General features: G+C 44.2%; 1 protein-coding gene and 1 long non-coding RNA gene across 2 annotated transcripts in view; one reads left to right on the top strand and one right to left on the bottom strand.

Moving 5' to 3' along the window:
• Positions 1–11,661: 11,661 nt before the first annotated feature.
• The window catches only part of CHN2 (chimerin 2), a 304,122-nt gene continuing 299,613 nt past the window's right edge, over positions 11,662–16,170 (bottom strand). Inside the window, exon 13 of the mRNA XM_039229860.1 lies at positions 11,662–13,439. Coding sequence (XP_039085791.1) covers positions 13,268–13,439 — 172 coding nt within the window. The 3' untranslated portion in view covers positions 11,662–13,267. The remainder of the gene's footprint in view (positions 13,440–16,170) is intronic.
• Positions 12,588–16,170, top strand: part of LOC120230299 — a 5,807-nt gene continuing 2,224 nt past the window's right edge. The window contains exons 1-3 of the long non-coding RNA XR_005527967.1: positions 12,588–12,675; positions 13,022–13,191; positions 13,623–13,672. This is a non-coding gene — a long non-coding RNA (uncharacterized LOC120230299). The remainder of the gene's footprint in view (positions 12,676–13,021; positions 13,192–13,622; positions 13,673–16,170) is intronic.

The raw sequence follows: 16,170 nt of genomic DNA, 5'->3' as shown, positions 1-16,170 counted from the left end.
GGACATCCTTCATTCGGGTGAATGGTAAAACATGGGAACACCATACCGTGGAATATGTCTCAGCAATAAATATGGAATCAACTCCTTTTTTGATTTTTATTTTTTTAAGTTTACATCCAAGTTAGTTAGCATATAGTGTGATAACGATTTCAGGAGTAGAATCCAATGATTCATCCCCTACATATAACACCCAGTGCTCATTCCTACAAGTGTCCTCCTTAATGCCCCTCGCCCATTTAGCCCATGCCCCCTACCCACAACCCCTCCAGCAACCCTCAGTTTGTTCTCTGTATTTAAGAGTCCCTTTCATGGGAATCTACTCCTGAAACCAAGAGCACACTGTATACACTGTTAGCTAACTTAACAATAAATTATATTTTAAAAAAGAAAAAAAATGAGTCTCTTATGTTTTGTCCCCCTCCCTGTTTTTATATTATTTTTTGCTTCCCTTCCCTTATGTTCATCTGTTTTGTATCTTAAATTCCACATATGAGTGAGTCATATGACATTTGTCCTTCTCTGACTAATTTCTTTTAGCATAATGTACTCTGGTTCCATCCATGTTGTTGCAAGTGACCAGGTTTCATTCTTTTTGATCACTGAGTAATACTCCATTGTGTGTGTGTGTGTGTATGTATATATATGTAACATCTTCATCTGTCAATGGACATTTGGGCTCTTCCCATACTTTGGCTATTGTTGATAGTGCTGCTATAAATGTTTGGGTGCATGTGCCCCTTTGAAACAACATTCCTGATCCTTTGGATAAAGTACCTAGTAGTGTAACTGCTGGGTCATAGGGTGGTTCTATTTTTAATTTTTTGAGGAACCTCAAAATGGAACCAACTCTTTTTTTTAATGTTTTATTTATTTTTGAGAGAGTGAGCAGGGGAGGGGCAGAGAGAGAGAGGAACAGAGGATCCTAAGCAGGCTCTGCATAGAGAGCACAGAGCCCAACGTGGGGCTTGAACTCCTGAACTGTGAGATCACAACCTGGGCTGAAGTTGGACTCTTAACTGACTGAGCCACCCAGGTGCCCAGGAACCAAGTCTTGATGTATGCAACCACTTAGATGAATCTCTGGAAAATTGTGCTGAGTGAAAACAGCCAATGCCAAAATGTTACATTTCATTTAACTCCATTTATATAACATTCTCAAAAATTATAGATCTAGAGAACAGATATTTGCAGGGGCCATGGATGGGGAGTGGGGTAGAGGCGGGCATGGGTACAAAGAGACAGTGGGAAGAAGTTTGTGGTGATAGATTGTATCTTGATTTAGTGGTGGTTACCCAAATCTGTACATGGGATAAAACTGCATACGACTACATTCACATACATGCATACGTGACTATGAATGTAGGTTTAGACACTTGTGGAAACGGAATAGGGTCTGCCGTCTTGTTAACTGGTCAGTTTCCTGGTTTTGGCAAGGTACTACAGTTTTATAAGCTGTCACCATTGGGGAAGCAGAGTGAACAGTACTTTGGACTCTACTGTTTTCTTAAGTTTTAATGATTTCAAAATAAAAAGTTTAAAAAACTCAGCACCTAACGGAGTGAAAAACAGGACTGTTGGGTGATGGCTCCTGGGCTCCTTCTCTCTCCAGCAATGGGAGGGACTTTGCCATGACTCAATTTCTCATGGGACCAGGTGCCTCCAAGAGTCCAAGATTTGAGCAAGCTGGAACTTGAATCTAAAATTTTCATTCCTCTCAGGGGCATCTGGGGGGCTCAGTCAGTTAAGTGTCCGACTTCGGCTCAGGTCATGATCTCACCGTTTGTGGGTTCGAGCCCCGTGTTGGGCTCTGTGCTGACAGCCAGCTCAGAGCCTGGAGCCTGCTTCAGGTTCTGTGTCTCCTCTCTCTGACCTTCTCCTGCTCACACTGTCTGTCTGTCTGTCTGTCTTTCTCTCAGAAACCAATAAAACGGTAAAAAAATTTTTTTTTCAATTTTCATTCCTCTCATGCAAGGCCGCTCTCATTTTTTCCCTATTCAAAGGTGTCTTGCAGCTCAGCCTCTTTGGATTTGTTCATCTAGACCTCTGCTCAAGATGTCTCTCTCCTGAGTACTTGGAGAAGGGAACTGTGTTCCTGCTAATCCTTCTCACCATGAGTTCCAGATCATTCCAGGTGAGGCACGTTGGTGTGTGCTCAACCCCTTTGTTCAACAGATGAAGGTGGAAAGGGAGGGGGACCTGGTGGATAAATGGGGCAGAAGGAAGAGCCACTGCCAAGACTCCCCAAGGCAAGAGTGTGCCTAGCATGTTCGAGTCTGAAATGCAGTTGAGTGTAGGTGTTTGTAGCAGGAGAGGTGATCAGAGTTGATCAGGATCAGATCTGATCTGGATCAGAGGTGATCCAGAGCTGACAGGAATTCAGGTAAGTCATGTATGTAAGCCTCGTGTGCCGTTGTGAAGACTGGATTTTATTGAGTGATATGGGGAGGCAATGGAGGGTTCTAGGCAGTGTGGGGACCAGATCACACTTGTATTTTCACAGGATCCCTCTGTTGTGTTGGGATGGACTCCTGGGAGCCGGCGGGGGGCGGGGGGAGGCAAAAGCAGAAAAAGCTGACTTAGGAGGTGGTTATGGGTGTGTAAAGCCAATAGGCTTCACTAGTATTCTGCTGGTAGAGGGTAAGAAAAATGGAGGAATCAAGGATGACAGTGTTAGCTTACTTCTTCTCACTGCATGAGCCAGAAGCACTGGATAGAGTTTTAAAAAATAGTGATAGGGTCATAATCTGTATTTTCCATTATTACTCAGTATTGAGAGCTATTTCTAGGTCAGCCTCCTGTGAACCATTACCAAGTTAATAAATATAGAAACATCTTCTATTAATGTTTGAGTGGTATCCATTATGTAGCAATTCCATGAGTAATTTAAGAAATCCACTGTGGATAGGTGCTGTATTATTTTTCAGTTTTGTTTTCTGGAACAAACTGAGTGATCGGATAGTCTTTGCCAATAGATAATAATCTATCAGGTGAATCTGCACTTCTGTTCATTTCCTACAGCTAGATAGTCTGTTTCCAACTGCATAAATACTTATTTGCAAAGTCTACTTTTTTTCTGGTTGCCAGAATAATATATCTTTATTTAAATGGTATATGTTACAGGATTTTTAATGAGACTTTTCTCGTCACCAAGTTCCAAACAAGGCCCCAAAGACTGGGCACGATAGATGATAGCCCAAAGGTGCAGAGAATGCTAAGAATATGACCCTTTTTTGTGACCCTTAGTTTACCATCCCCACCTTGGGAGTTATATACAGGGGGATATAGAGGGTTGAGCAAGAAGCTTAATAGGATTTCTTTTTAGAGAATATTTGATTACTGTGGGACTGTTCTTTGATGAAGGAAAGCCTAGGCTTTGTTGGGGGTAGGAGGTTGGTTCACAGAACCCCTGTAAGAGCTTGGTGTGTGTCCCCTAGAGTTTGGGGACTGAAAATTACCTGCCTTATGCTAAAGGTAAGAGCAGAGGGCTGTGGTGGGGGACTGACTGAGCTGTTCTCTACCAATGACATGGAAGAGGTGCATGCATTACTACGGGCCAAGTGGGACCCCAGAAAGGCTTAGATGTGCAAGAGACCCAAGCCAGGTTGAATGATCCAAACAGAGACAGATGTTAGGGGAGGGGTGTCCTTTAGAAGCCAGAGCTGTGCAGAGTTTAATGAAGCATGTAGGAGGCGGCCGTGCTGTGTGAGGGAAGTTCCCACTGGAACAGCTAGATAGAAGGAACCGGGGACCCCAGTGAGCATGGAACTACCATATTAGACCCATAGCATCCACCTGGAATTTTAAATGAGAGAGGACTAAGCTTCTGTTGTGTTTAATCTATTGTCATCTGGGTTCTCCACTGCTTGCAGCTGAAACTAACACTAACTACCTTACCCATCCTATTCAGATGCTTTCAGAGAAAAGAAAAATACAGAATGCAGTGTCACTCTAGTTATGAGACAAACTGAATAAGGACTGTTTAAGCAAAGACAGTTATAGACGATTTCAAAGCTTGAGGTAAGATTCTAAAAAATGAAAGAGTGAACTAATGCACAGTTCTTTAAAGCACCATATTAAATAGGATACTGCATGTGACCTGATAAAAGTCTTCCTATAAGTATACAGGTAGCTTCTGTGGACAATACAGAAGGGTCCTCAAAAAATTAAAAATAGAATCACCACACGTTCCAATAGTTCTGTTACCGAGTATCCAGAGAATACAAAAATACTAATTTGAAAAGATACATGCCATCCCTATGTTTAGGGCATTATTTCTAATAGCCAAATTATGGAAATAACCTGTCTATCAACAGATGAATGGATAAAGAAGATGTGGATACATATACACAATGCAGGCATAAAAAAGGATGAAATCTTGCCATTTGCAACAACATGGATGGATCTGGAGGGTATAATGTTAAGTGAAATAAGCCAGTCAGAAAAAAGCAAGAACCATGTGATTCCACTCATCTGTGGAATTTAAGATACAAAACAAACAAGCAAAGAGGGAAAGAGACCACCGAAAAACCAGGCTCTTAAGTACAGAGAACTAACTGTTCCCAGAGGAGAGGTTGAAAGGGGGAGACGGGTGAAATAGGTGAGGGTGATTAAGAGTACCGTTATGATGAGCACTGAGTAATGTTGAGAATTGTTGAATGGCTATATTGTATTTATCCTGAATTTTTAAATTCTTTCGATGCAGTGCAAATATGGTAGATGTGAGGATTTTAAAGAGCTGAGTGGTGGAGTCACGGAGTGTTCATCCGGACTCTTGGCTGTGGGCAATAGGTCACATGCTAGCTGGTTTTTAGCAGAAGGGATCTGTTACAGGGCACTGGGTAGCTTATTGAATCTTAGGGATTATTTTATTTGTTGACAGATAGCATCAGAGCCAGAGGGGTTGGGATCGCCTGTGGATAAAGTAGGGCAGGAAACAGCATTGGCGGGCATGCCAAGGGATTTGGACAGTTATGGAAGGAGAATGGGCAGAGGCATCGAGCAGAGAGGATGGGGGTGAGGGTGGGGTCGCAGCAGCCAAGAAAGAGAGAGCTTTGAGAAGAAGGGAGTGGTCCACTGTGCCAGCAACTGAGAAGGCACGTAAGTGGAGATCTGAAGCCTCAGGGTGGTCCGTGGGGCTCCAGGGGCAGCACTTGGGGGCGGCAGCCCCGGAAGCTGAACTTGTGCTGTGAAGGTGTGTGACGGCACCCCCACACCTGCTCCCGCGCCTTTTGGCCTCAGCGATAATCCTGTGGGGTTGGCCAGTCAAGCAGGCAGGGATTAATTTTCACGTTTCAAAGGGGAGAAACCCGAGGCTCAGAAATGTGCAAAGCCTTGATCTGTGACCGAGCCAGGTCTTGTGGCTCTAAATCCAGTGCTCTTATAGAGCTACCATGCTGCCTTTCCACCATATCCCAGCCTGGGCCGGGTGTGGCTCGGCTTTAAAAACTCACCAGGCAGTAAATGGGTAAAATTCCTTGACTCTAATCTAGGCAGCAGTAAGTGATGACGCCCGATAGCATAGACGAACGAACACTGATGGTCTAAGCATTCTTATAAGAGTTTCCCGAAGCTCTTTTTTAGACAAACATTTGTATGCTTATTCTGATCCCCAGTTACTATATTGAATGCTGTACGTAGATTATGTTAAGCCTCATAAACTTCATGGAATAGGTGATATCAGTTCATTATAATGACGAAGAAAACAGGCTTAATAAGTAAAGTAACTTTCCATAAGTTGCACTATGAGAAAGTAGTAGAGCTTGGATGTAACCACTGGGGTCATGGAGACCCAGCACCTGACCACCTCCTAGTCTACACTGCACTCGATCCTAGCCCAATAGAGCTATTACTTGCTGTGTAGCCCAAAATTGAACTAGAGACTTAGATCTTCAGTTTCTCCAAACTGACTTATTTTGACACTTAATCATTCCTACCCAATAGAGGAAAGAAAGACTATGGTAAAAATTAGGTGAGTTAAGGGTAACTGGAAAGCTTCAATAATTAAAAGTTTCAGATATTAGGCAGAGCTCCAAATGGTGGACAAGAGTCCATCAAAATGCATTTGCAGATTCTCCTGCTTCTGGAATCAGCCCCTCTTCCATTGCACCAATATTACAGGACGTTTGAGTATTTGTAGAAGAATTCTGCCACTCATTTCGAGAAGGTTGGGGTACCTGTTGTGTGCAAGGCACAGTGCCAGTGGGGAGCTGGAGTAGAGTGGTGAGCAAAGCAGACCAGATTGCTGCCCTCAGGAAGCTTTCAGGTGAGAGGATATTTTATTAGAGATAGAGTTGGTTCAGTGGTTATGGGGGCAAGGCTCTTGGGGACCTTGGTCTATGGGTGTGAAAAGTCCTCTGGAGCCTGTAAGGGTTCAAACAACCTCCCCAGTGCCACAAAGCTGTTGCCCTCTTTTTGTTAACATGTCCCGATTTGCTTCAGGTGTCCAAAGACGTTTGGCGAGAGGAAGGGGATTTACCTCCAGGTCAGGTGAAACCCTGATTGTTTTAAAGCATGACTCTTCAAATTGACCCTGCACTGGAGTCACCTGGGCGACCTGTTGAAACCAGATTGCCAGGCTCCAGCCCCGGACTCGGTGAGTCAGGCTGGAGAAGTTGCATTTTTAACAAATCCCAGGTTATAACGTTGCTGGTCACAGGACTCTGCGTTGTGAAACACGGGTGCACACTAATCGCGGTGATCTCTTTCCCCTTCCTAGTGACTGGTTCAGCCATAAGCCTGTGAGGTAATTCTGGCCAGTGAGTTGTGAAGGGATGCTTGTTGAGGGGAAAGATTTTCTGGCTGTTAAGTGGGACACCCGGGACGAGACGTTGTCCTGCTTTTCCTTGCAGTGGCCTTCTTGTAACCATGTTTATCAACGCCTGCGGGCAAGGTCAGTATACGAAGCACGTTGGAGTGGAAAGACCGCACCATCCTTGGAGATGCTCTATATTTGGATTCTTTTTGAGATATTTACTGTCTTTATTGTTCAAGCCCTTTGCATCAGTTTTATGTTCTGTGCAGCAGACACTCTTCTGTTGAATTTGGTACTTCTTATAGGTTAGTGGTTATCTCCTTATCACCAGAAGTCAGTCATCCATGCTCAATCAGCAGTCCATATGGGCTATTGGTACTTTATTGCTCTTGTTACATTGGCACTATTCCTGGGATGGGGGGAGGCGCAGACAAGCCATTTGACCTCTCCCAGGGTCATGAACCTGTTGGTCCATAAAAATCTCCTAGGTTTTAGCAATGACCCCTTGGGAAGGAACCCCATTGCCTGATCCTCCCCCCTCCCCCCCCCCACTGCACACTTAGACACAGAGGCTTGTGCACACGTGCTTTCTATGACTTGGTCCTTGGCCCTGAACCCTTGGCTTGATGAGGTCTATTTTTGCCTTGCCATAGGTCTTCTCTACATTGGCTTTGGGGTCTTAATATCTTTCCTTGACGGGCTATTTGGACTGCACATCCTGGTCTTGTAGCCCCATGTTGCCCGACAGGAATGTTCCACTCCCTCTCATCCTCCACACCCTTTAGCCCTGCTAGTTAATGAACTAACTCATGAGTTTGCCCCGCCCGGCAGGGGATTGGTTTTGGAGGGATGGTACTGTGCATGGGAATCAACATTTGTACATTGCTATCAGTTTATAGTGAGCCTCCTGTTTTCACATTCAGGATCTCAGTGGAGATCCTTAGAACCACTCTGATAGGGAGAAGAGAACAGATATTATGTTGTTATGCCCATTTTCAGACTAGGGAACTAGAACAAAACCAGGCTTATATCCATTTTGCTGATTAGGATTTAGGAAAAAAATCCAAGTTTCATGCCTGGTAACTGGAGTGACCAAAAATCTGTTCCAGTCATACTCGCTTAATTCTTTATGAAGATTTTAAGGTATGTAATTTTTTTAGGAAAGTATGTTAAAGTAGTAATTTTTTTGGCGACAATGAAAAATGTGCTTCCATAGATGATTTATCCTACATGTGAGGTGCACAAGCCTATGGAAAGAGAGCTTTGTCTGTTTTTCTGACTGTAGGAATTATCTTCATTCTTCACCCCCATTCATTCCTTAAGGTTCAGCAGGGTGCCTTTCACTGCATTGTCCCATTGAAAGTCTTCTGTTAAGTTCCGGGGGACTCCTTAGTTGCCATATCCAAAGGGGATTCATTACCTTAGCATCTTGGAACAGCATTTGACTCTGGTGGTCCCTCCATCCCTGAAGTTCTGTCTTCTCCCACCCCCACCTTCCTCTCCTGGCCATTCCTGACTTTCCTTGCAATGTTCTCTTGTTCTGCCTGCCCCTTGGATTTTCTTCTTACTCAGGACCTACTATTGGTTCTCTTTACTTCAACTGTCCAAAAATCTAACCAGGCCATATCTACCACCAGCTCATCCCTCTTTCGTGAGCTCCAAAACCACCTGTCCAGCTGCCTACTGGACATTTCCACATGGGCGAACCATTAGCATCACAATGCATCTGCAAACTGAACCCATGATTTGCCCCCACTAAATCTGCTCCCCTTCTCATATCCTCTTATCTTCCTAAATACTCACTTGGTTGCAAACACCAGACATGGAGGGTCACGTGTAACACCTTTTTTCCTTTCAATTCTGGCATCAAATCAGTGGGTCCTAACAGCCTCTTAAATCTCTCTCCTGTCCATGACTCTTCTCCATCCCTCATCTCTCCCCCTGGCTTTGGGGAGCCAAGTTCACACAGACATTTGCCTCTGTTTCCTGATTAGCTTCCATATCCCTAGTCTTCCGTCTTCTGGTCTATCCTTCCTGTGTCCCTAGACAGACTTTTCTGAGTTTGGCTTGTGCTTGGCTTGCAAGGTTCCTTGTTCCCTGGCACAGTCCTGCTTGTTTAATCTCACTTCCCCTCCTCTTCCCTCCCACTGTATGTTCTGGTTAAATCCAACTCTGTAGTTCTCTAAACTTCCCGTGCTTCCACATGTTTGTGGCCAGTACCTGCTCCATTCTATGTCTGGGAAAGCCAGGGAAGGGCTCAGCGTGGAGGTGACCATTGAGTGGAGATGTGCAGACTGCGCAGGAGGGTGCCTGACCCGCAAGTGGGATCCTCGGCTCCTGATCTCAGGGAGTTTGTATTTCGGTGGGAGATAGATGTATACACAGTCGAGGTACTTTGTGGTTACCGCTGGATGAGCACTTTGTTCAAACTGCAGGAAGGCAGTGAAGGGGGTCTGTGAGTAGGATAACCTCTTTCCAACTCCACTTAGAAAAGAAAAATGACTCCAGCTCATCTGCATTTACAGAATAACTAAGCAAACTCCTCCAACGCACAGGTTTGAACATGGTACCTTGCGTGTCGCAAAATAAACCTAAGTGGGGCAAAGAAATGGATCAGGACAGTGTGAGACAAACCTGAAGACCAGGGGGAGTCTTTCTGAACCACACTCATGAGATGCTCTTTATTTTACTGCATTATAACAGACTTCATTTGCCCGCCCCTCTCTTTTCTTGCATGTTCGTGCTCCACAGAACTCGGAGTCAGGACTGTCACCTGTTTCTCTGATCTGTGTCCTTGAGTACTTTCATTCAGACCCATGGTTTCAGTTGCTACCTTCCCAGATCCGTATGTCCAGCTGGGGTCCATCAATGTAATTGCTCATGAAACATCTCTGCTTGGAAATGTCACAGCGATCTCTGTGTCACCATGTCCCACCATCTTCCCTCTATTTTCCCACCCCTCCTGTAGACCTCCAGCTCCTCTTCCTGTGTTCTTTTGTCAATACTACCCAGTTGTCAAATTAGGCCACCCGGGAATCATCCTCCATTCTTGGATCCAACCTATAACCAAACCTTTTCAACTCTACTTCCTCAATAGGACTGCCAGCTGTCTCTGCCTTGCCACCACCCGGTGCAGGCCAAGTCACCGCAGTCCTGTACAACAAGAACACCTAACTGCATCTACCTTCCCTACCCCAGTCTGCCCACATGCTTGCCGACGAATCCACAGTCGAGTAAGTGATCTTTTAAAAATGTAAACTATTGTGTCATCTGTCCCTTACCACCCAGTAATGCTAGTAGAGTGTGGGGCTCTGGACTGTATCCCAGGACACGAAAAGGATACTGGTAGAAAACCCATGAAATCAGAATAAAGTCTGAAGTTCAGTTGATAGTAATGTGCCACTGTTGGTTTCTTAGTTTTGATAATGTACTGTGGTCACAGAAGACGCTAACATTGGCGGAAAGTGGGTGAGGAGTACCCAGGCGCTCTCTGTAGTACTTTTGCGACTTTTCTGTAAATAGGAAACGATTCCAAAATTAAGTCTATTAAAAAAAATTAGTGGCACCCATTTTCTTGATGTTAGAGTACCAAATCCTCAACATGACCAGCTTTCTCCCTCTAGCCAGACTTATTTAGTTCTTCCAGTGAGATAAGCCTCTTCCTTGCCTCCAAGTATTCATAGTGTCTGGCCCATTAATACAGGCTTGATAAATATCTGTTGAAAATTAATGTACATTTTTAAAACCAAAAGATTCCCTATAAATTTGGGGCTGGATACATCTTGAGAATTTGTAGGCTGAGTTGGGGTTTTAGGAGGAATCAGGACAGCCAAGACAGTACTTGAACTGTGTGGTACGTGACTGTCCCATGCTCTCCTTACCTCCCTCTCTCTGCCCTCGGAGCCTGTTATCCTTGAAATTCAGCACCAGCCCCCTCCCAGCTCTGGAGACCGGGTGCCCATTTATGTTAATGGGAGAAAGAAAAGGGGTCTCCTCCCCTCCTCAGAACTGTCTTCTCCCACCCACTCTCCCCCTGTCGTGCCTCCCACAACCCACTTATGGACCATAGTGGGTTTCTGGAAATGGTGCTGCCTCCTTTCAGGTCATAATTACTCGAGTTATTCCAGTGGCAGGAACTTCAAGTCACGTAAGAGGAGCCATGTCAGGCTGCCAGATGGTGGGGGAGATAAATGTGGGCAAGCAGGCTTCAAACTAAAGCAAGGTAGAGGGGATCAGATGTTGTAATCACATTTGAGAAAAGGAGTCAGGTGACCCTCATTACATATTATAGCGCCCTGTTATAATATCCCTTATTATTACTTGAACTTGGATTTAACCTGGGACAAACCCTTCTCATGCTTCTGCCTTCCCACCCTAGATCTCTTCCCCTGCAAAGCCATCACCCTTAATAATGGTAATACTAAGAAATAACTGTTACTAATTACTTTAGATCATCATTTCATCGAAGATGTCACAACCAGAACATTTTTTTCCCAGTTTTTCAGATGAGCAAACTCATTCCCAAACTCAAGGTCATATGCAGCTGATAACAGACAAATTTGGGATTCAAACTCCAGTCTTTCTGGCTGAAAAACTCTTGTTCTGTTCTCCTGCAATGATGTTGGGTGATTTGCTCTAAACACTCCATCTCTTAATGAAAAACATGAACGCAACAGGTCGTAGGGGCAGTGAAGGCAGAGCATTAGGGTCCTAATCCCAAGTAGGCCCTCCAGAGGGGACGGTGGAGGAGGGGGGTGGGCAGCAGGGTGGGGACTCAGTGGGATGTTTCTGTTTCCTCCTCATGTTTTGGTGACGAGCGAAACTCTATTGCCAAAACCCATCTGGGAACAATGTTTGAAACATTCTCCCCCTCCTCCCCAATACCGGTTTTCTTCGCACACTCCAAAACGAGACAGAAGAATTTAATACATTTAATGCTTTTCCTTCCATTTACACTATCATAAATTACAAAGTATTATTCACTTCACAAAATAAAACCATTTTCAGATAATTCTTTGACAGTATCAAGAAGTACAGAAGCTACAACAAACAAGTCTGTACAGTTGGGAGAAATCATCATAAAGCAGGGACCCAGCAGAACCATTTTGACCCCCCTCCCCCGTGTGCCAACGGAGCCCATCCGCGTGGTCCCTGGGACCGTCCGGGACACCAATTGCACTGCCCTCCTCCTTCCGGCTCACTTCTCACACAGTAATTCTCTTCTGGTCGCCCAAAAACCAGACCACTGAGTAAGTACATGGATTGGCTCAAGACAATCAAGAGGAAAAGACACTGTCATTGGATTGCAGAAAAACATTAGATTTACAGGTTTTGATGCCTTAAATGTTTTGCCTATGTTACAAAATATAGAAATCTTGCCGTGAAAAGCTCATGCTAAGATAAATATAACCAGTACGATGGAGCTATAGTAATAAAGTCAAATTATCCGTCCAGAGCTACTTTATCAAGGAGGAACAAATATTTGTAAAAAGCCAACTTACTCATTCTTACTTTTAAAAATAGTCTTGTTTATAAAACAAAAATGAAAGAAAAATCAACAATTATTCTGCAGATTCACTCTTCATAAATACAGAAATGTGACAGACATTTCCAAATGAATGAAACAGGGATATTTTTACGTGGCCCAGATTCGACCAGTGTTCCCGAATCATTTTATGTAAAATGACCACATTCTGCCTATTCTGGGATATTCACACATGATATAGAAAGACTGCACCCAATGCCAAAACCTACTTGGGGATTTCACGACGTTGTTATGGAAGGAAAACGCACGGATGTTTCCGACTGTACTACAATTCCTATAAACCTATACCGCAAGACAGCAAACTGCCAGTGTGCTTAACAGCAAAAACGATCAAAAGCGGGGACACAGGTGGCTGGTGAACTTTCATTGCGAAGCACGGGTAAGGACAGAGGTATGTCAAGATAATACTGCATTCATGGTAAACTTTTTCAGGAATCACAGCAAGAAGCGAGACAAGGTACACGGGGTCATAATCAATGCACTGCATTGAGTTCTATTTGCCGAAATAAAGTAACATTCTTGCAGCTAAAATAAAAATCCATTTTACAATATAAGTCTCATTTAACATTTAACATAGAATTGTCTTCTTTTTGTAAGTGGAAAACGTATAACTGTATCAAGTACCTCTATGAATTAAAATTCCCTTTTATTACTGATAAGACTGAAGCTTAAAGGTCTGCGTTGCCTTTTTTAATAAGTTAGAGAAAGATTAATCACTCTTCCAGCAAAACAGACATGTAGGAGGCACGACGAAGACTCATGACAAGGCCCTTGGTCACTCTCACCCCTGCTCTTCTCACGTGGACGATGAGAGCGTCTCTGAGACACAGGAGCCATCTTGACAGTCCGCTGTGGTCCAGAAAATGCTGTCACTTGTGTGGAAAACAAGCCAAGTGTAAGAAATGCTTTTACTCCTTTAGCCTTATCAGCTTAGACGGGGCCGGGGCCATTCAGCTCACTTTCCTGGTAGATTAAAACAAAACATCTTCGTTTTCTATTAAAATCTGCACAATCAGCTTTTGGTACCGCATGTCTTGCAGGGTGGTGAGGGTGCTGTCCTCAGGGGACCTCATCAGGGTGGGCCCGAACACGATCCCCAGGTTTTCAGCATTCATGAAATTGTCCTTTTCATTCAACGTCACCCTATGAAACGAGCACATACACAGAGACGTTACATGGACTTGCAGAAGGATGTATATCCTGGTGATGCCCGTATGCTCCCGCGAATTTCTCCGGTTTGCGAAAGTTGTAAAAGAAAAGGGAGAATCAGAATTATAGAAAAGTATTTTTAGGAAGGTAATTGTCTGGTTTTGTTTTCCTTTCTAGATCGTGGACACTGCTTGCGGCCTGTGGAAGTGAATTACTTCGCGAATCTGGTACAGATATATCTTTAAAATGAGAAAATCAGTCCTTCCTAAATAAATCTGGGAATGCGATTAGGGAATATTGGTTGGAAGGTGCAGCAGGTTTCTAGCTGGCCCACAGTGCATGCAGATTTTAGTCTGGGCTTGTATGGAAGTCTTTTTTTCCCCCATAGCTGCTTCCTACCGGTCTGTGTGCTCATAATCAGCGAAGCTGATGGCAGATTCCTGGTGTGCTGGCAGGCTTAGTATCAGAGGAGCAAGGTTACTGAAGGATGGGACTGTCGTGAGTGTAGGAAAAGGCAGACCATTATCACGGGACAGGGGAAAGGCTGGAAGGTGGCCAGACAGGAAAGCACTTGGACATTATTTCTGGTTCCCACAGGATGAGGTCTGGAGCAGTAATTATTGTTGGAATCGAAAATCATCATTTCCACATCCAGATGAGAACAGCAAAGCCTTTAAGAATAAAATTCCAACTCCAGAGTTGGCTCCCTGTCTTCCTAGTAGAATAAGATTACAGTCTCCTAGATTCCTCCTTTAAGGAACAGAGCTTTTTGGATGTTCATAATGAACCTAAAAGAGAATAGGTTCTCGAAAGAAGGCAAAAGAGGATTAAACCGGGTTTAGGTTCTGCGTGGAAGGCCGTGCCTTTATTTCTATTCTCTTGGAACTGATTAAGATTGGCCACTTAGCATTATTTTAGGAAGTTCAACTTGGCTTGCGTTATTTTCATGTTACAAAGCTAAGGAGGTGGGAAGGAGGGACATTCTTCACTATCAGATTGCTCACATCTCCCCATTAAGTCAGGCACCACCACCCACGCCTGGCCAGACAAGATGGTTAGCAAACCCTCCATGATAAAAATACTAAATTATTGGCATTAAAGGTCCAACTGGGACATATCAGCATTTTTCCTGATAATGATACTTTGCCTTCCAAACAATAACAGTTGGGACTCATTTCTTTCTAAAGAAATACTTTATAGCTAGTTAAAAACCAGGCTGGCCTTCATAGTCTATTACTTACCCAAAAATTACTCACACTTTTAACTTGAATAAATCAATCAAAACAGAAACCTTCCGAGCTAAATGTTATCACATCTCTGATCACCCCGAATCTGAGCAACAATGTTTAATAGGTTTTGTAAGGTAGAAAAATAGAAACGTCAACACCTAGTGTTTATACAGTATTCTCAGCTTGCTTCCTTTCGCTTACTGAATGGATTAGTCCTGAACGTAAATTAGTCCATGTAGACAGTTTTGGCTTCATTTTATCTGTGAAGGAGCTACGGCCATGGGTCTTCCAGAAACACAGAGGACAGCACACAGAAATGCCCTGATCCCTCCAACATCTCAAAGACCAACTCACTGACCTCATTATATATGTACAGTGAAGGAAACCCACAGTTGAGGTAAGAGAGTCTGGAACCAGACTGTAAATACCCAAACATCTCTGCAGATAACACAGTGCCTAGCTGTCTGTGGTGCATACCCTCTGAGCTGGCCCCCAGTCATCCCTGCCTCCTGGAGTTCATACTCTTGTGTAATCCCTTTCCCTGGAGGCTGGGCTGGACCTAGTGGCTTGCTTCTGACAAACAGAATATAGCAAAAGCCACTGTACGTCACTTCTGAGATTAGGTTACAGAAAGACTGTCTTTTCATGTTGGGTGCTCTTGCCTCCTCTGAGGGAAGCCAGCTGCCATTTTGTGAGCTGCCCATGGGGAGACCCACATGGCAGGGCATTGAGGGTGGCCTCCAGCAAACAGCAAGAAAGTGAGGCCTCCAGTCATACAGCCTTTGAGGAACTGAATCCAGCCAACCACCTCGTGAGTGAGTGTGGAAGTGGGTGTTCCCCTCGTGAGCCTGGCCATCAGTTCAACCATAGCCTCACTCTAGACCTTGAACCAGAAGCACCCAACAAGGCTCCACCTGGATGCCTGATCCCAGAGACTGCAAGATAGTAAATCTTGATCGTTTTAAGCCTCCAACTTTTGGGGCAATTTGTTACTCGGTGATCGGTCACTAACACATCAAGAGAAACAAGGGATCGGGATGGGAATGTGCTTGCCCAGGAGCAAGGAAGGTTCAGGAGTCTGGAACGAGAATGAGACGAGGAAGAACAGAATGCAGAGAGGACGGGGCATGTGTGGGAGGCACATGTGGATGTGGACGCAGTGTAGACAAATGGTTAAGGCAGAGTGTGGGCTCTGGATCAGACCGCCTGGATTTCAATCTGGTTTCACATTACCACTTCATGTCTGTTATTTTACCTCCTCAAATGTCCGCAATCTCATCTGTAACCTGAGGCCCCTAACAATACCTACCTCACAGAGATAACACACTAAAGTGGATGGAGCCCTGCTCATGGATAGGAAGAATAAATATAGTTAAGATGTCATTACTACCTAAAGCACTCTACACATTCAATGCAATTCCCATCAAAATTGCACCAGCATACTTCTCAAAACTAGAACAAACTATCCAAAAATTTGTATGGAACCACAAAAGACC

The sequence above is a fragment of the Hyaena hyaena genome, unplaced genomic scaffold (assembly GCF_003009895.1).
Source record: "Hyaena hyaena isolate Hyena2069 unplaced genomic scaffold, ASM300989v1 scaffold_40, whole genome shotgun sequence".
NCBI lineage: Eukaryota > Metazoa > Chordata > Mammalia > Carnivora > Hyaenidae > Hyaena > Hyaena hyaena.
This window is presented reverse-complemented; position numbering and strand designations above follow the sequence as displayed.